The 19,857-nt window shown below is 40.4% G+C and overlaps 2 protein-coding genes across 3 annotated transcripts in view; one reads left to right on the forward strand and one right to left on the reverse strand.

The window, feature by feature from the left end:
* dthd1 (death domain containing 1) overlaps positions 1-6,342 on the reverse strand; it is a 32,036-nt gene extending 25,694 nt beyond the window's left edge. The window contains 2 exon segments of the mRNA XM_073063965.1: positions 2,182-2,890; positions 5,868-6,342. Of these exon segments, the coding sequence (XP_072920066.1) occupies positions 2,182-2,890; positions 5,868-6,159 (1,001 nt within the window). The 5' untranslated portion in view covers positions 6,160-6,342.
* A 12,342-nt stretch (positions 6,343-18,684) lies between these two features.
* The window catches only part of arap2 (ArfGAP with RhoGAP domain, ankyrin repeat and PH domain 2), a 420,641-nt gene continuing 419,468 nt past the window's right edge, over positions 18,685-19,857 (forward strand). Inside the window, exons 1-2 of one of the 2 annotated variants that reach the window (XM_073064859.1) lie at positions 18,685-18,781; positions 19,195-19,322. The gene's annotated coding sequence lies outside the window, so the exon portion shown is untranslated. Of the gene's footprint in view, positions 18,782-19,098; positions 19,323-19,857 lie in introns of those variants that run through there. The other variant, XM_073064858.1, reaches the window with a different exon arrangement.

Genomic DNA, 19,857 nt, shown 5'->3' on the forward strand with positions numbered 1-19,857 from the left:
GGCCTTTCTCCAATTTAGAATCCCAACCCACAGACCAGACTTATCCTTTGGCATATTTACTTCGAATCTGAGTCTTAGCCTAGAAAAGCTCCTGACTGTGTGGAAAACATCATGTGTGGTCCCATTTGGATAAGCAGGGCAGCACTGTGAGGACCATGTTTTTGATTTCTCAAGTGCCTTCAATACCATACAGCCTTCTTTGCTGGGGGAGAAGCTCCATTCAATACAAGTTAGCACTTCCATTGTATCCTGGATAATGGGACTACTCCACTGGCAGACCACAGTTTGTGCAGCTTGATCATTCGATGCAAAATGTTCCCCTACACAAATTTCTGTCACCTGCCCTGTTTTATTCCCTAATAGCAGATCAAGTAACACTCTCTCATTGGAAGCTTTCCTGAACACATTTGACAAACTCTATCCTATCTAGTTATTTTACAGTATGCAGTCCCATTTAATACTTGGAAATTTTAAATCACCTACTCTAACAACTTCATGTTTCTTGCAACAGCCTGCAATCTCTCTATTGGTATCCAGTCTGTCCTGACTGAACACTGCCATGACATTTTCCCTGTCTAGTAATCCCACCCTTCTCCTTTAATCCCTCCCGCTCTGTCACACCTAAAACAAAGGAATCCCAGTATACTGAGTTTCCAGTCCTGTCTCTCCTGCAACCAAGTCTCTCTACTGACTACAATATCAGAATTCCAGGTGTCGATCCATGACCTGAGCTCTTCTGCCTTTCCGATGCTACTTCTTGCATTGAAACATTCGCAGCTCGAGGCACTAGTCACACCATGCTCAACCTTTTGATTCTTGGCTTTGTCAGGGGTCTTAACAACATCTCTCCCATAACTGTTCTGGCACATTGGTTCCCATCCCTCTACAACTCTGGTTTGAACACTACTGTGCAGCACTAGGAAACCTTTCTGCTAGGGTATTAGTCCCCTTCCACCCCAGGTATAATCCATCTGTCTGTACAGGTCCCACTTTCCCTGCAAGGGAGCCCAATGATCCAATAATTTTCTGTCCTGCTTTCTACACCAACTCCTTTGCCAAGTGTTAAACTGTATAATCTTCCTACTTCTGGCCTCACTAGCACGTGGCTCAGGTAGCAATCCTGAGATCACAGCCTTGGAGGTTCTGCTCTTTATCTTAGCACCTAACTCCCTGAACTCACTTTGCAGAACCTTGTCACTCTTCCTACCTATGTCCTTTGGCTGTTCACCCTTCCACTTAAGAATGCTGAGGACTCGGTCTGAGATGTTCCAGACTCTGGCACACAGCAGGCAGCATGCCATCCAGAAACCTTATTCTCGTCCACAGAACCTCCTTTCTGTTCCCTAACTAATGAATCTGCTATCATTACAGCATGCCTCTTCTCCCCTCCTGCCCTTCTGAGTCATGGAGCCAGACTGACCGCTGTGACTTTCCTCTGCTAGGTTATTCCGCACCCCCCCCCCCCCACCCCACAAAAGCATCTAAAGTGATATGCCTGTTGTTGAGGGGGATAGTAGCAGGGGTACTCTGCACTGGCCGTTTAACCCCTTTCCCCTTTTCAACTGTCACCCAGTTTCTTGTGTTCTGTACCTGGATGTAATTACCGCTCTATATGTCCTATCTATCGCCCCCCTCAGCCTCCCGCATGAACTGGCGTTCATCTAGTTCCATCTCCTGAATGCAGAGTGTTAGAACTGCAGTTGGATGCACTTCTTGCAGATATAGTTGTCAGGGACACTGGGGATTTCCCTGCCTTCCACATCCCTCAAGAGGAGCATCCGACTATCCTGCCTGGCATCACTACTGGTCTAACTGAGCAAATATAAAGAAGGAAGAACAATAGACTGTTGGGGGGGGGGGGGGTGCTCTACCTACATTACTTGGACATTTGTAAGACATACAATATACATAAGCATGGAAGTGATGTTACGCACATTATTTCTGAATTTATGCTCTTAACAGTTGTAAGCAGATGGAGGTTCAGGGCATCCCTGGCACCCAGAAGCTCTTAACTGTGAATATTTTTCTTCTAACTCTGAGAGAAAATTAAACTTCATGCTGATATGTACTGGAAAATAGACAAGCCAAATGATATGTGAGCAACTTTAACATTCCCAAATATTTTCATTAGCATGACAGTGCCAAAAGAAATGAAACTGAACTGAAATGAATGATGCTTACTCTCTTTGGGACCAGCCTCTGCAGTCTTCAGCTTTCACAAGTTCAGTCACCTCATTTTTATCATGTGATTTGTTTATTTGTTTATCAGTGACTCCACCAGTTTCTGATGTGGTTTGGAGATCAATGTCTTTGTTTTCATCTTGATTACCAGCTGAGTCAAATTTTAAATTTCTCTCAGTGTCCTTCATTTCAGTGCTACAGTCCATCTGATTTATTATTCTGTACTGATCCTTTATTTCATCTGACGTCTGAATTTCAGGCTGACTCATTGCTCTCTCTTGCCCAGCAGAGCAAACTTCGGATATCTGCAAACATTCTCCCATGGTTACTGCATCAGCTTCTTTTCCTGTACCTTCACCTTTGAGGAAGTGAATATTGCTACCAGTAGAGTCTTGTCCACTGCTTCTCATTTCTAGTGGCAGGCTTTGCTGTTTTTTCACACAGTATGACTGATTATCTCTGGAATCGCAAAATGACATTTGAAAGCTTTCTTTCTCCTCTCTACTTTGGTCTTCTGAATTTTCACTGTGCTTATAATGTTCTGCATTGGTTAGTCCCACACTTCGATCTGAAGCATACGGTGTTGACGTGTCCTCTTGTGCTTGGTAGTAGATTTCATGCAGACTGATTTCTATGTTTTCCAAAGTTATCATTACATGGTTTAGAAAACGGCTAGTCTTACCCAGGTAATTCAAAAGAGCAGTGTTTACTGTAAAGAAATTATGGTAAAACAGAAATCATTCAGAAAATTGATTTATAATTTTTATATTACAAGATTTGGCCCATGAATTTCTGATTGGCTGCTCTAACTCTTAGCCCTCCACCAGAGCTTTGCAGGTTCAGAAATTCCTGGTTGTATTTCCCTCTAAGACCATGGAAAATCAATTTTCCATGATAACCCAATTTCATTCTCACCAACAGCAACTTAGCTTCACTCTCACTTCATCATTTCTTTCTCTATCATTTGCAAGTACAATTTCATCTGAATCACCTGCTAGGTGATAAGTTCCATGAGGTTATACCCAGGTCATGAAAAGTATTGAAATAAACAAAAGAAAAAAATCTGCAAATGATGGAAATCTGAAATAAAAATGGAAAAAAAGAGTCAATGTTTCAGGCCAAGACTCTCCGTCAGGACTAGAAAGAAGGCAGAATAAAAAGGTGTGGGGAGGGAAAAGAGTACAGGCTAGCAGAGAGCAGTGGAGATCACAGAGGGAACCATGACAGAGGGTCTCACTGATCTCCTGTCAAGAAGATTTAAACTTCTTCAGGTTAAGCATACCTCCAGTGGAGCAATAACTTATAAACACTGAGTTATCATTCTTTATTACTTGCTGTGAGTCACAGGAGAGAGAAATGTTCTCTTGTGTGACACGTTAGCAGAATGATGATACTTGGTTGATCTTAATTCATTTGCACTTTGGTGGTAGATTATGTAAGACCAGTTGTGAGTCAGCCATGGTGAGGAGGTGAACTTTATCATCTAAACTGGATGTTATCAGAATGTTTACGAGGAAGTTGCCAAGGCTACATTGAATATATAAGACTGAAGCAAATACCTGCTTTCTTTACAGTCTGCAGATTAGAGATAGTAAATTTAAATGGGAATTTCTTGGAAACTTCAGCATTCTTTTTACAAACTAATAAAAGAAGTATTTGCATGTCTGAATAATGCCAAAACATTCAGAGCTCCAAACTCACTCAAGGGTTTGTGGTTTGTTTCCAAGATACCATTCATATTTTTTTCATTCACACTTATTTATATTTACTTTTTCATGTTTACACTTTTTCATGTCCTCCCATTTCCTTTCATAAATCAGGACTTGAATTATCTGTCTACAGATTTAGGTGCTGCACACAAAGACTACTTGAAGTAGCAGAAGAAGATTTGCTGGCAATATTTTCTATTAAAAAATAATTCTTACTGAATCCTGCACGACTATTAACCATAAGTTCAAAATAAGTGCCTTCACCCAGAGTAGCAGGAACTACTTGTAGGGTTTTATTCAGTACAATGGGAGTGGCAAAGGTAGAGCATCCACATGGACCTGTGGAGTTGATTGACCAATTCATGTGTTGCAGTTGATCCTACTTATGCAATTGCTGACAGTCTCAATGTTCTGGTTTCCTGCTGCCCATTCAAGAAGACTGAGCAATTAGAGTGGTCTTCCCACTGGGCTGACGCTGCTCTGAAAGAGGATGGTGAGCAGGAGAGAAAAGGAGTGCTAGATTTTGACTACATGGCAGGAGGCTGTGGCAGAAAGAAGACACAGCAACGCCAGGTCTGGTGGAAGGAAGAGCTTCAAGGAATTTCCTCAGCAAACTCAGTTAATGATAAGACCATATCTGGTCAAGATTTTAACTTAAAAAAAACTTACAAGAAATTACTTAAACTCTGGCTTTTAGATTGAAGTGGCTAGATACTGCTGAAATTAAGATTACAAAGCTGGAGATTCAGAGGAGATGAGTTACCCCAGTTACTCATGGCCAGAGGTGGTCTCAATTACACATGGCTATTGTACTTTATGAAAGTAAATCCTGGGCACTGAGGTGATAATCGATCAGGGTTTATGGCCGCTATCCTGTACCCACCACAAGCTAGCGCTAATAATGGTTGGGTTCTTCTTTTAATGAAATTGATGCAGAAAGAAGATAAAGGGGCAATCCTATAAAGCTGTCAAGGCAAACATTTGGAATTCTTTGCTCTAGAAGACGGCGTAGGTCAAAGAATTATTTAAAGAGGAGACGGATACATTTTTGAAACATCAGGGCTATGAAGAACTGGCTCAGGAGAAGAGATAAGTTTCCATGGCTGAACAGCCATTAAAGTGAATAACAGGAGGATTGATGACCCAAGTGGCTGACAATTAATTCTTCTGAATTACTTAGCAGTTTAATTAAATGATTATTTATGGTTTTTGGTTCTGGCTTACGCTATAGGTCAAAACAAACTGGAGGATCACTTGAAGTTAATGAACTGAGTAGATAGAAATAAGAGGATGATCAAGCTGCTTATACTCTTGTATGATTTAGTCCCACCAACTAAAGTTAAATTTCTATCCTCCCTTCCTCTCAGTGAGTACTTTCATGTTCTCAAAAATCACCATAAAGCCATGATGCTGCAATATTTCCAGAAAATAATATTCAATCAGCATTTGGATCTTCTGAGTAAATCCTTTCTGCAGAGATGGGGATTACCACAATTCCCTGTAACAGTGCCATCAATGTTCTCGACTAGTACAAGATAACTTCATAAACACAAAGGATTCTGAAGATGCCAGAAATCCAGCAGAGTAACACATGCAAAATGCTGGAGGAACTCAGCAGGTCAGGCAGCATCGATGCAGAGGAATAAACAGTTAATGTCTTCTTGCCAAAACCCTTCTTCAGGACTGGAAAGAAAGGGAGAAGTAAACCCTAGGACTGGCTTCTTCCCCTTTCCTTTTGAGTCCTGATGAAGGGTCTTGGCCTGAAACATCAACTGCTTATTCTTTGGTTCCTGAAGTGCTGAGTTCCTCCAGCACTTTGTGTGTGTTACAAAATAACTTCTCTGTCTTTTAGATCAGTACAAGGTTACAACATTGCCGTGTAAGGTGATATATAAGGTATTTGTAAAGCAAGGATGAAATGTTATTTAAAAACCAATTGTTGTTTTAAAAAGGTCGATTTCATTGTTTTGTTCTTACCTCCGTGGCTAGTATTTGCATGGTACTCTTCGCACAGAGTGGCTACTGTGTCTGTTGTCATTTGTAGCACTTCTTTCACACTTTTGAACTGTCCCAGGAGCTCAGCACTGATTTGTTTGCTCAGGAGCAACACTGCATGAAGATGTCGCCAGACACCCATTTCACCCCTCTTCGAATGCTTCCACTTCTCCTGAAGTAAAGACTTGAGGAGATGATTCCTTTGCTGAACCAATTCAATGGTATTGGAAGTATTGTCTGATTGGCATATGTTTTCAAATGTTGCTGCCTCCATGCTTCTCTGCTTCTTGTGATTGAGTACCTGAGAATCAGTGGGCACAACCCAAATCAAGACTTCATGAACAAATGTAGTAATTATAATGTTGGTTGTTGGTAGTGCTGCCTAATATTTGCTGGCTGAACTGTTTCCTGATAGACCTCCTCCTTGCTGTGCCTGTTGACTTCCTGCAGCTGAATGTTACCATGGGAACTGGAAGGTGTGACACTTCGAGTTTAGGCTCTTGTTTGATGTTGGAACATCAAGGATCTGAAAGTCAAAAGAAGTGAACAACGAATTTAACAGAGCATGAAGTTAACATTGTTAATATAATACTGCAGAATTCAAAATTGTAACGTCAGGTTCATCAGACCAAAACGAGCTCGGTACATGGAACCCAGGTCATAAGAAGCTACATAACAGAGATCAGAACTCTTTCCGAATGAAACAGTCCTGGACATATTCATGTCTAAGAAGTGGTTCGGATAGTGGGATAGCCAACCACTGCAGATGACACAGGTGAAGGCAGAAGGAAAATATATAGCAGCTTGGATTGGGAGGGGTAGGAAAGGGATCAAAGAGTCTGTTTTATGTCAGCAGTCGGGAAATGGTCAAGGTCAGTGCCTTGGATCCAAAGATGGGAGTGAGGAATCAGAATGTGTCTATTCAGTCAGGCTGGGGAAAGGCTACTGGCTGAGGTCAAAGTATTGGGAAAGGAATCAGAGTATGTATCTTGTATCAGTGTCTGGGAAAAGGGATCAGAGCCTATGCTTTGGGGGCATCTTGGAGAAACTAGTTCAAGGTAAGAGCATTGAGGTAGGGTAGGGACAATGATCAGAGATGTGGGTAAGGTAATGGGGCTGGGAAAGGAGTAATTTATTATCTAGGTATACAACTCTGAAATTCAATTCTCTGGATAACCATGAAATCAAGGAAGAAAAGAAAGGTAGTATGATCATCAAACCCAAATCCCACATCCCCGCAAAAAAAAAAGACTCAACGAAAATGGAACAGGCACATCAACCCCTAAATCCTTCCTTTCACACAAAAAGCAAGCAAAACAGATCAGGCATATCGACCCCCAAATCACTCCTCCTGTGCAAAAAAAAAGAAGAGAAGGTCAAGTGATAAAACAATACAAAATCTATACGACTGAAAAAAAGAGTCTATACTCCAAGTCCAGATCGAAAATGCAGAAAAAACCTGGGCAACACTCTCCGAGTGTAGTGGCAGGCTCTCCCCTCTCTGGTGCAGAGCAACTGATCAAAAGGCAAGCAGCCAGCGCTCATACTCTGCACCCACTTTGATGCTTCAGACTCCCTCATCACTTTAATCAGTGAACAATGGAAGTTTTAATCAGTGAAGCGGAGCCGGACATCAGCTTGTGCCCCATCCTGCAGCCTACATGTCGCCTCTGCTTCCTGGAATCCTCTCAGATACTGCAGAGTGCTGGAATACCCAAACAATCTCCAAACCTAAGCACTCACCTTAATGTTTCAATTGCCCTCATCATTTTAATTGGTGAACAATGCAAGCTATAATTGGTGAAATGGGGTCAAACTTCAGCTTGCACACCATCCTGCAGCCTTCTCACCACAAGGTTTACTCACGATATCTCTGCCTCCCTGAATCCTCTTGGAACCTGCAACGTGCCGAAGCACCCAAACAGCAAAACACAGACTCCAACAGTTCCAGAGTCACAATTAAGACGAGAAACAAAAGTAAAAGACGTAAAAGAAGTGAAAAAAAATGGTATTATGATCTACCCAGATGTCAACCAAAAGAACATTGTATGCAGGCATCACCTTGACCGGAAAATTAACTATTAACAAGTCAACTAGTAAAACCCTGGGACCATAAGGTATAGGAGCAGAATTAGGCCATTCAGCCCATCAAGTCCACTCTGCATTGCATCATGGCTGATCCCAGATCCCACTCAACCCCATACACCTGCCTTCTCGCTATATCCTTTGATGCCCTGGTCAATCAGGAAACGATTAATTTCCACCTTAAATATATGTACAGACTTGGCCTCCACCACAGTATGTGGCAGAGCATTCCACAGATTCACTACTCTCCGGCTAAAAACATTCCTCCTCATCTCTATTCTAAATGGTCACCTCTCAATTTTGAAGCTGTGCCCTCTAGTTCTGCATACCCCCACCAAACAAAACATCCTCTCCACATCCACCCTCTCTAGTAGATTTCAATGAGACCCACCGCATTGTTCTAAATTCTAGTGAGTACAGACCCAAAGCTGCCAAATGCTCCTCATATGTTAACCCCTTTATTCCCAGAACCATCCTTGTGAACCTCCTCTGGACTCTCTCCAATAACAATAAATCCTTTCTGAGATATGGGGCCCAAAACTGTTGACCATACTCCATGTGCAGCCTGACTAGTGTCCTATAAAGGCTCAGCCTTTTCTCCTTGTTTTTATATTCTATTCCCCTTGAAATGAATGCCAACACTGCATTTGTCTTTTTTACCACAGACTCAACCTGTAAGTTAACCGCATTCTCCTCTTGTACGAGGCGCTGAGAGCGGGTCCCATTCACAAATTCTGCAAAGAGCCTAAGTCAGCATATAACTCCAGCTCAGGGTCTTCAAAAGAACCCTGAAAGGAAAAAAGTAGGGATATTAAAGATGGAAAGAGAGTTGCTTCTGAAGATGCAAGCAAAGGAGTCACCGTTAGGCGCCATTGTCTCCTCCTAAGCTCAGTGTCTGCACTATTTGCAATGTCACTCGGAGAAGATTTACTTGTATCCTACAAGTGATCTCATATGTTGATCCCGTTGTTCTGATGAAAGTTTATAATCTGTAACATCAATGTTGTTTCTCTTGTCAGAACCTGAATACTTAACCAGCTAAATAATCTTCAAACACTGTGTACATACATGCAAAATCTAAATCAATAGCCAAAGCAACTTGAAACCTGGAAAGGATACACCATCTCATAAACATGAGGAAGTCTGCAGATGTTGGAAACCCAAAGCAATACACACAAAATGCTGGAGGAACTCAGCATGCTAGGCAGCATCTATGGAAATGAATAAACAGTGGATATTTCAGGCCAAGACCCTTCTTCAGGACTTCCTGAAGAAGGGTATTGTCCTGAAACATTGGCTGTTTATTCATTTCCAAGGATAGACCACCTTATTTATTTTGAGTCTTTACAAGGAATTGCCATTATAAAACATTCAAAGTCTCACTCTTTTTATCAGAGCAATTTGCCCAAAACTGGGAAGCTGGTGCAAAAGATCAAAATTCCAAACAAAGTGCCAAAGTGCCAAAATTCCAAAGTCCAAAATTCCAAACAAAGTGCCATTCAAATTTAATTTAAGTAATTATTCAAGCAGTGTTCCACAACCAGTCTCTCACAATTCTGGCATAAAAGACCCACAATCATGAACCCTTTTGATTTAAAATGATTATTGAATGTCACTTGGCAGTAATGTGTAAAAAATCCCAAATATGGCAAGATAAATACATGGAAGGTCTATGCAACACTATATTCTTTACTGCATTCTGCATTCTTTATTACCACCACAAGGTAATTATGAACTGTTTGGATAGAATCCAAAACAAAAGCTGTTCACTGCATCTCAGTACCTGTGACAATAATTAACCAATGTAAATACAAATAATATTTATATTTTTATATTCCCATAAAAGGGACAGAGTAAATCTTTGCACTGTGTTGTAAATTATTTCTCTCCTCAGTGTATCATTACAGGCCTCAGATGTCCCAATAAGCCAGAACAGCCGAAAGAGGTCCACATCAGGAACCCAAGATAGCATCTTCACATGAAGGCCACTGTATGTCTGCCACTTCCTCCTAAAGTGAAGGTACAAGCATATTATTTATTCAATATTTTGGTAACTGAGAGATATTCATATTGAAAATCTAAAAGGATAAATTTATGATCCAGATAAATTTCTGTAAAAGTTCCAAATCCTGACAAAGCACAGCAAAGGAATCTTAGTCAATTAATCCTCTAAAAAAGGAACACTATTTATAGTCTGGTGGTGAAATAGTAACACATTTGAAATGGTGTTGTGTGACTATAAAATGTAAAATATATTGATAATCCAGTTCCCCAAAAAAAAAGAACACGACACAGAGAGAGCAATGAAATGATAAAGGAAAATATTCAGTCTTCAGACTTATTGACAAAATGTCAGAATGATGAAAGTGTTTTGAAACAAAGACTGATTTACTGAAGCATCAATTGAATAGAACTCGCAGTCCCAGAAGCTGGCGAAAGCAAGTTTGTTTATAATGTTCCATAGTTACTATAGAGATGAAAGTGATGTGAATTGAGCAGGCTTGTTTGTGCAATTTCAAAAAGCTATTTATCATTTGGTGAAAATGAATGCACTGATTTATTTTTCTTTCCTTCCTTAAACTTTTCTCTTTATAAGAATGGTACGTTTATTGATCCATATTAAGTGAAATGAACTATCACACTCTGTAGGTTGTTCCACAACTACAATTAAAGAGACTTTGAATGAAAATGCAAAGTTATTCCCTTCAATTAGGCACCTATATCGCTGTAAGATTTCTCCAAGAGTTGTTCAAAGGTTGAGCAGCAACCAGATAGCCCTGGTGAGAGCAGATGGGAGTATGTCTGTTGACTTTTTTTCTGGCCTTCCCCCATACCTGATCCCAGAACAATGGTAGTCCAGGAGATTAATTTGTATTGAGTGGGATCTGGACTTCAGTGTATTGGGAGCTGGAGATGTAAATTATCATTCTATATAAGAGAAATAACATGTCTAATGTCTAGTTAACCATTTTGATTTATTCTTGGAACAAAAGGCTGGTCCAAATGCAGCATGTTTTGAAAAGTCAGCCTGTCCCAAAAAGCTTTACACATAATGAACTGTTGCTGCAGTTATAATGTAAGGAGCACCAAGAACCAATTTGTATTGAGAAGGAGAAACTGGAGCTTGATGATGGGGAGTAGATCACGTCTTCTTTTTGATTGTGAGTGACAGATGAATATCGGCCAGAGTATTGCATATAATACTTTTGAGTTTCTTTCAGGAAAATCCATTGGGTTCTTTTCTATGCATTTGAAAGAATAACAAGGCTTTGGTTTGGCATTCTAATTCTAAGTCAACTCTCAGTGTAGTATTCCCTCAGTACTGTACTGGAATATGAACAAAGATTTTTACGTACCAGTCTCTTGAGTTGGTACTGTACACACACTTGTTTCTCATTCACAGTTACCACAAAATTTAGCAAATGAAAAATATTTTTGCATATGGATACATCCAGAAGTCAAAAATTACAGCTGGATGAGAAATTCAGTGGTTTATTTTCTTGGACATGTAATAAAACATCATAGGAAGTATGGAAACAATCAGCTTTTCTTAAAGTCCATTAAATTTCTTTCAACATTCATCATTTCCCTTCAGGTGCCTTGATTTTTGTTCAATTTCTATTTCATGAATCTGTTTATTTCCATATATTATATTTCTTGCATATTTTTCTATCTAGTCACCCTTGTTGACTGAGGATACAATTGTCTGCAGAACAATGGATTGTACTTCTATGAGAAAAGATAGACATTCAACAAATGGATTGGCTTTGATATTTTCCGACGTTCAGACATAGGGTAAGGGAATAATTGTGGGTGTGGAGCAAGGTCCCATGAAAGCAGTCAACAGAGCCTCCTTCCTAATTTACCTGTTGGCTAACTTGACAGGCAAGTCTTCCAACAAAAGTTCACATCTAGGGCAACTCAGAGCCAGTTGTTAAAAACTGGAAATTATTCATGAATGTGGTAGGGGGTGGTGGAAGGGCAGGGGTTATTGACATTCAGGGCAGAAGAGCGCATGCAAAATTTATGCAGTGGGCCTCATTGGCACAGTGGGGATATAGCAGATGTAGGATTTCAGGAATTTGAATGAAAGAATCATTGTTGGCACACTGAAAGCACTAAATAGCTGGATCTGCTACTCCAGTTTCTCTTTAGCTGCCAGACTTCCCGTGCTGGGCAATCGAATGGTACAGAGGAATAGGAGAACATACAAACATAGGACAGTACAACACAATACAGGCCCTTCAGCCTACAATGCTGTGCTCAGATTTTATCCTATTCTAAGATCAATCTAAAGCTTCCCTCCCTTATAGCTCTCCATTTTAAAAAATCTGCATCTATCGAGAAGTTACTTAAAAGTCTCTAGTGTATCTGCCTCTACGTATCATCTGGCAGTGCGTTTCATGCACCCACCGTTCCCTGTGAAAAAAAACCCTACCTCTGATATCCCCTCTATTCTTTCCTCCGTTGACCTTCATATTATGCCCTTTCATTTTAGCTATTTCCACCCCGGTAAAAAGGTGCCAACTGTCATCTCTATCAATGCCTCTTATCAGTTTATTCATTTCTGTCAAGTCACCTCTTATCCTTCTTCACCCACAACAGAAATGCCCCAACTTGCTCAACCTTTCTTCATTAGATGTGTTTTCTAAACCAGGCAGTATCTTGGTAAATCTCTCTGCACTCTCTGTAAAGCCTCCACATCCTTCCTATAATGAAGTGACCAGACTGCACAGAAGATTTGTGGATCCTTGCAGAACACCACAGGTCACCAACTTCCACCAACTACCATTAAAATAGGCACTCTTCAGCCCATTGCAATGACTGCAATTTTGGTCTATCAACTGCATATCCATCCTCAGAGTCTCACTACATGTTGCATTTACCTGTATATCAACTACTCCATCCTCTGACCTATCACTCTGGCTCCCATCCCCCTGCCAAATTAGGTTAAACACTTCCCACAGCTCAAACAAACCTCCCATCAAGGACATTGGTCCCTCTCGAGTTCAGATGCCACCTGTCCTTTGTGTACAGGTCATACTTTTCCCGGAAGAGATCCCAATGATCCATGAATCTGAAACACTGCTCCCTGCACCAATTCCTCAGTCAGTCATTCATCTGCCAAGTCATCCTCCTCTTATCCTCACCGGTAGTGTGGCACGGGCAAGCGTACAGAGTTTAGAACACTTGAGTTCCTGTTTTTCAGCTTCCTATCTAGCTCCCTATATTCATTCTTCAGGACCTCCTCCCTTTTCCTACCTATGTTGTTGGTAGTAATATATACTACAACTTCTGGTTGCTCCCCCTCCCCTTTAGAATGCAATGGACTCGATCGGAGACATCTCTGACACTGGCGCCTGGGAGGCAACATACTGTACCATCCATGACTCTTTCATGTCTACAGAATCTTCTGTTTGTTCCTCTAATTATTGAATCTCCTGTCATCAACGCTGTCCTTCCCCTTCCATTCTGAGCCATTAAAATAGGCATATTGTTACAGATGTCTTCAGGCTTGAAGCTCAGAATTCCATGAGCACACACTGGAAAATGATCCCGTGCACCTTTGCTGATTTGGGCCATTCCTATCTTGCAGAATGATCTGTAGGCTCATTCAGCACATACTGAGACTGTCTGGATAATCTGCTAATTTTGTTAAAGTAGGTTGTCATACATTATGGAAGCAGGTTCTTTGGTTCACCAAGTAAATATTGATCATCAATCAATGCTTTTACATTGATCCTCCACTGATCCCACTATTTATTCTCCCCGGTTCTGTCGCCCACCTGCACATTAGGGGTTTTTACAAGAACCAAATAACTTACCAACCCACATTTCTTTGGGATGTGGGAGGAAGCACTTAGAGGAAACTTGTACATTTAGAGTAAGAACATACGAGCTCTACACAGACAGCACTTGAGTTTGGGATTGAACGCAGGACTCTGCTGCAGTTTGTCAGTGGCTCCACTCACAACCTCACAGCATATCACTGTTGCATCCTGAGGCTTTTGTGATTCAAAGATTCTATGGAAATCAAGAATAAGACATAAAATGTTGTTTATGGACATTTTATTGAGTGTTACAAGAACAAAGAACAAACAAAGAAAAAATGAGAGAACAAAGAAAAGACAAAAGGGGAAAAAACAGTCACGGTCATGTCTAAAGATAACAAAATTCCAGTGATAACAGTTAACCTATAAAACAGCCAGATTGAAATGGACTGATATCTGCTGCAGGAAACTAAGATGTTTCTAGAAAAATAAAAAGAAGCAGCTGTACCATAATTGCTGGAAAACTGACTGAACAATTACACATACTGTATATAGGTGATGATATACAGTAAAAATACAAGCGAACATAAGAAAGTTAAACTACAAGAAAAATAACAATTCTACATCCTACAGCAGAGGAAGGGGTGCTTCATTTACAAAGTTCACTGTGATGCTGATAGAACACAACTATTTCAATTTGGGAAACAGGGTAAAGAATTGACTTACTTAACATGCGGACGAACGACATGTTCAAGAATTTCCATTCGACTGTTGTCTGTGGATATGTCACCGTGCGGTTTATTTTAAAATGTTTGTGTATTACCACACTTATAGTGTTTAAATGACATCTCAGGATGTGGTGTTCTTGCTTAATACCTCTGCTCCCTCAGGCTACCACACTAGACCGGATAATTTGGAAAATGTCAGTTTTGCGTAAAAACAATAGGCACCCACACCAAGCGTTTTTGAAAATACCTCCGTCCACATTAAAACGGGTATTTGGGTGAATCTCCTCCTACTGGGCATGCGCAGGACACATCTACAGAAAACAAGCCACATGTTTGGTGTCGAATCTCGCTGTGAAAGTGCTGGTACAGTTTGTACAGTTACAGACTAGAAAAACTTAAAAGGGAATTGCCAAACAACGGACAGCTGTTGGCTCTCACACAGGAGGACTTAAAACTAAAAAAAAACAAATACTGGAGTGTATGGAGGCAACTGACAGGGAGTTCACGGACAATATGACCCGGCTGATGACGAACATTGAGAAACTGACTGACTCTGATGCATTAATAAAGCCCCTTGTTAAATGTATAAAACATGTCTGCATCAGTGTTATCTTGTATTTCCATACAATGTTACATTAGGCTGTTATACATCTATTGTCAGATAAGTACTTGCATAAATAGGTAAACCACCTTCATACAAGCAAGGACAGAAAACAGGGCAAAGTGAGTATTCTTATTTATTCAGTAAGTTATGGGTCAAAGTATTTGGTGAGTACATTTCTAACTCTTCTGGCTTCAGTCTCGTTGCTGTCTGTTCTGAAATTGTTAGGTTGTGTGGGGGTTGCGTTCAAGAAAACAATGAAACGTTGCGCTGCCACCACCATCTGTTCCGGCATGTCATGACAGAGTTTAAAAAAATCTCTGGTTACCCTGTCTACACTACTCTTGCCCAATCGGCATTTTAAAATTTACACACTCTGGAGGGCGTTTTAGAAAAGCTCCATTTTCGGGGGAGGAAAAAGCTGTTTCAGTGTGAACGGAGGGTCAAAACGAAGAGAAAAAGCTTCGGTTACAAATTTACCTGGTTTAGTGTGGATGTAGCCTCAGAGAAGCTTAATTGCTCTCATTTCTCAAGGCAAAGGAGTTCTACTAGACTCAATAGTTCCCATTCAGTTGCAATATGTGCATTACCCATGTAGTAGCTACTGATAATCTAAATCCAATGAATGCTGAAGCTCAGGAGGAACAGTGAATGAAATGTCAGCTATCGGGTAAGACCATTCCCATTTGAAGCACCCCATTGTAATCTATCTTTCAGCACTTGCAAGAAAATGCATGGGGGGGGGCATTCCTGCAACAAGTTATTAGAGAATCCTCACCCAGTGGTTAGCTTGGTGCTACTGACCTGCCACAGCTTTGGAGTCTGTCAATCTATGTAGGATACAATATGAGCAAAGGATCTACATATCTTAACTTTTGATAAGAGATGGTGTTGCTTCTTTCGCCAAGTTCTCAGCCTGAATCATATGGCACATCCCTTGGCTGGATTCGGATGCCACAACTGTCCTTAGCTGTGGAGAGTTTTTTCTTACAGAAGCAGCAGCCGGGAAAACGGAAACCAGCCTTTCAACTCCTGATGTCTGCTTTGGCATTCAGTTGGATCACTGCTTGTTACCAAAATTTGCAGACTGCAGTATATTACTGTATTACAGTCAGGGACTTCCATCTCCAGCAAGGGTATTTGGAAGTGCCACAAATCCATATGCTCAATACAATATAATTTTTTTTCAATTAAACCTCTCATTGAAACCCTATGGGTATTTGGAGGTAGTAGGTATTTACATTGTCCTGGCTATAACTATACAAATTATTTATTTAGTAAAGCAATGTGGCATGAAAACATAAGAACAAAAATAAGTAATAGAAGAGATACTTGGCTGTTCACAGTCGCTTTACCATCCAATAAGATCACGGCTGATCTTTGATTTAATTTTCTGTCCTGATCCCAAATCCCTTGAGCCACTTAATTTGGGTAAAGGATTAAGTAGGTTACTTGTTAATTAAGTCAAAATGTCACCAGGCTCGGGAGCCCCAAGCAATGTAACTCAGGCCTGCATATTCAAACTAAAGTAACATTACATTCGTGAGAGAGTAGGAGTCTAGTGGTTGTCAATGTGGAAGAGTCTGGTTCAGGAATTGTAATGATACTGGTGATTGCCTTCATAATAAATAAAGAAAAAGTAAAACAACTTTTGATGTACAGTTAATGGTATACAAGTTCTGAGGCTAGGGCCCAATATAATCAGATTCTGTCCAATTCCAGGAGCATTACTCTAATGATTTCCAATCAGAAGTGTGCAGCGTGGACAAACTTGGAGCTCACGTTTCTCAGAATCCCCTGTATTTATGGCCGTGAGTCCACAGGCATGTGGGTTAGGGCCTATCCGTAGCAAGTGCTGGCATGTTAATGCTTTGGTTGTCAACAGAAAAAAAATCTGCCACCAAAACCTCAAGTGTGATATGTGGGCACAAATAGAATAACCAGCAATCAAATAAATTAACTGTATAAATTAAGAAATACTATTGGCATAAATACATTTGCAGATGCAGTATAGAATAATGATTGAAATGCAGATTTTTTCATTACTTTGTGCATTGAAATACTTTCCATATTTTTTCCAATTGCGTTCTTCATCTAAGTTAATATACGATGGCAGGTCTCGTGGAGCACGTTTTATTTCAAAGGAAATGACTGAATAAATCACTGGCAACTTTTATAACCCTACTTATCTAAATGGAAAGGGACCACAGCAATACACTGCAGGATTGACCATGAAAGCTTATGTTCATATCCAGTTTATCTTGAGCCTGACATATTTAATACCTCCTGCCAATTTACAGTATGAAATTCTTCTGCTGAACAAACAAAAATAAATCTAATAAAGTCAGCCTGTCAAAACTGCTCAAACATTCAAACTGACTCAGATTGAAAGTCCCTGACTTAACAATACCATTAATACCAAATACCAAGTAATGCAGATTCAAAAAGTGCTTTTTAAATCCGGACATCTCCAGTTATTTTAGAGTGGAAAGCATTAATCTAAATGTTTTATAGATTTCAATTAGACTAAAAGAATATGGTTCTGTTCTTTAACTGTGAAACTTATGTGTCAAGATACCAATTATTAAATTTTAATAGCTATATTGGACTACTGGATGGCATCTTAATTTTGAAATCATGCTACATAGATATTTTGTACTTGACAACATGATTACATAGTGGATGTGTTTGCTGATCTGTCCATGAACGATTAATCAAAAAGCGAGGGATGCAGATTAGGAGTATGTAATTCCTTAGCATTCCAAAGCATTTCCTTATCTTACATTGAGAAAAATATTTGCTTGTGTTAAAAAAGGGCAAATTGTAATTTATACAGAGACTCTTGGTTTGTGTGTGCTTGTTTGAACAATCATAAAGGAGAATTAAAATACACTGGAAGTACTCTGTGCCAGGCAGCATCAGGAAAGAAAAATGCAGATAGGCGTTTGAGGCTGATAACATTTAATCAGAATTGTAAATAGAGATCTAACATATTTCAAGCACATGGAAAGGAGAGAAGAGAAAATGTAGGAAAGAACAAAAGGGGAGGTTGCTTAAAGTGGGGAAGAAAAGATGAAGTGAGAAAAGTGAACATGATGCAGAACAAAGACAGGAATAACCACAGGAATGACACAAAACAGATTTTGAGAAATCGGCTGGCAGAGAATAGTTACAAAGGCTATTTTCTAAGGAAATAGGGGTACTGATCAGGATCTGAAATTGCTGTGTTCGATTGCTAAGTCTGGAGGTGCCTATTTGAAAATTTGCCTACCCATGCTCCTAAAGCCATAGATCTGAAACAGGACCTTCAGCCCACCAAGTCTATATTAGCTTTTAAGTTCCTGCTGATATCAGCTCTCATCCCTCCCTTTCTTTAACATGGTCCATCAGGTGTATCCCGGTGCATAAACATTGGCATTAATATGCCAATCTAAATAGTTCCTAAGGATTGCGAGAATTTTCTTCCTTGAGGTTGTTGGAATTTACTCAAGATCGGGTGGAGTCAGCCATCCACTGACTTTTGAGACGTCATTCATTTCGGTTGAACTTTGCCAAGCCCTGCATCCAAGTTTTCTGCTGTTTACAGGGCTCCACCCACCGTCACAGCTGACAGCAATCCCTGGAGCAGAACTTGCGATGTGTCCCATAGATCAACAAGAGTTTATTCACGGCCACCGAATGTGAACGTGTTGGATGTGCTACTCTGACTATGCAAGTATAGTTGTTTGCGGAACTTGCTCTTTCAGGATACATTGCAGAAACTTTTAATCTCCTTCCTGCTGAACCCGCGGTTTAGGCTTTTACTTGAAGTTGACATATAATGAATTAACCTGCTGTGGCCGATCACAGCGGCCTCAATACATTGTCCATTCAGTTACGCACCCTGTGTCAATTATCTCCCAGCAGAGCTGCGAGTTTAAATTGCGTCGCCCGCCTTTCTGAATGGCAGCGCCCTCTCAAGCAGTGCTGGAGCCAGTCCTCCAGATCTTTGTGATTTCCCGTGATTGCCACTGGTGGGCGGTGTGATTGCGAAAGTAGGAACCAGGATGGTAGAAGCTGCGTTTTTGCTTTTAATGTACGCTGTATGGCTGTCGAAACTAAGTGCCAAAAATGTTTACCCACAGGAAAATGAAATAAGTGGGTGCAGCTCCTGAGGATGTAGCTGCACGGAGTGGAGCGAGTGCGCGCAGTGAAGTGAGCCCTAAAGGGACTTGTATAAACTGGCTTTTTGGAACTAAATTGACTGACACAGGTAGGTTGTATCTGCTGGGGAATGTGAAACAACGTTTTCAAAGTACAGATAAAGCTGTGCCTCTTGTACATTTTAATCAAACTTCAGACTAAGTGTAGAATTGTTTTGAAATAAGCTATTTTTCGAGTTTTTAATTCTGTTAGACATTTTCTCTCAAGTAACATTAGTCACCACCTTGATTAGGTCGCCAGGTTATGAAATCGATTTTATTTGGCGTTAAATTCTGTGGGCCCAGATTTGGACGCCACTGACCTACCCTGGGTATCTTGTCTTCCACAAAATGAAATCAGAAATGGAAAACTTTTCTGGAAAAGTTTAAGCATGCTAGAAGCTCAGGGTATGTCCAGATACAACTTTGTAATTCATTTCTATAAAGACTGATGAAAGTGTTTCAGTTCTTCAATAGGAGCAGCAATACCAAATAACCATTTTCCGGGATTGCAAAGTAGCTTAGAATGAATGGCTTTGTTAGATAGAAAGCTCCAGTGTTAGAATGACAGCAGCTAACTTGCATAGGCAAGCCTACACAAGTGAC

The sequence above is a fragment of the Hemitrygon akajei genome, chromosome 13, assembly GCF_048418815.1.
Source record: "Hemitrygon akajei chromosome 13, sHemAka1.3, whole genome shotgun sequence".
In the NCBI taxonomy this organism is placed as follows: Eukaryota; Metazoa; Chordata; class Chondrichthyes; order Myliobatiformes; family Dasyatidae; genus Hemitrygon; species Hemitrygon akajei.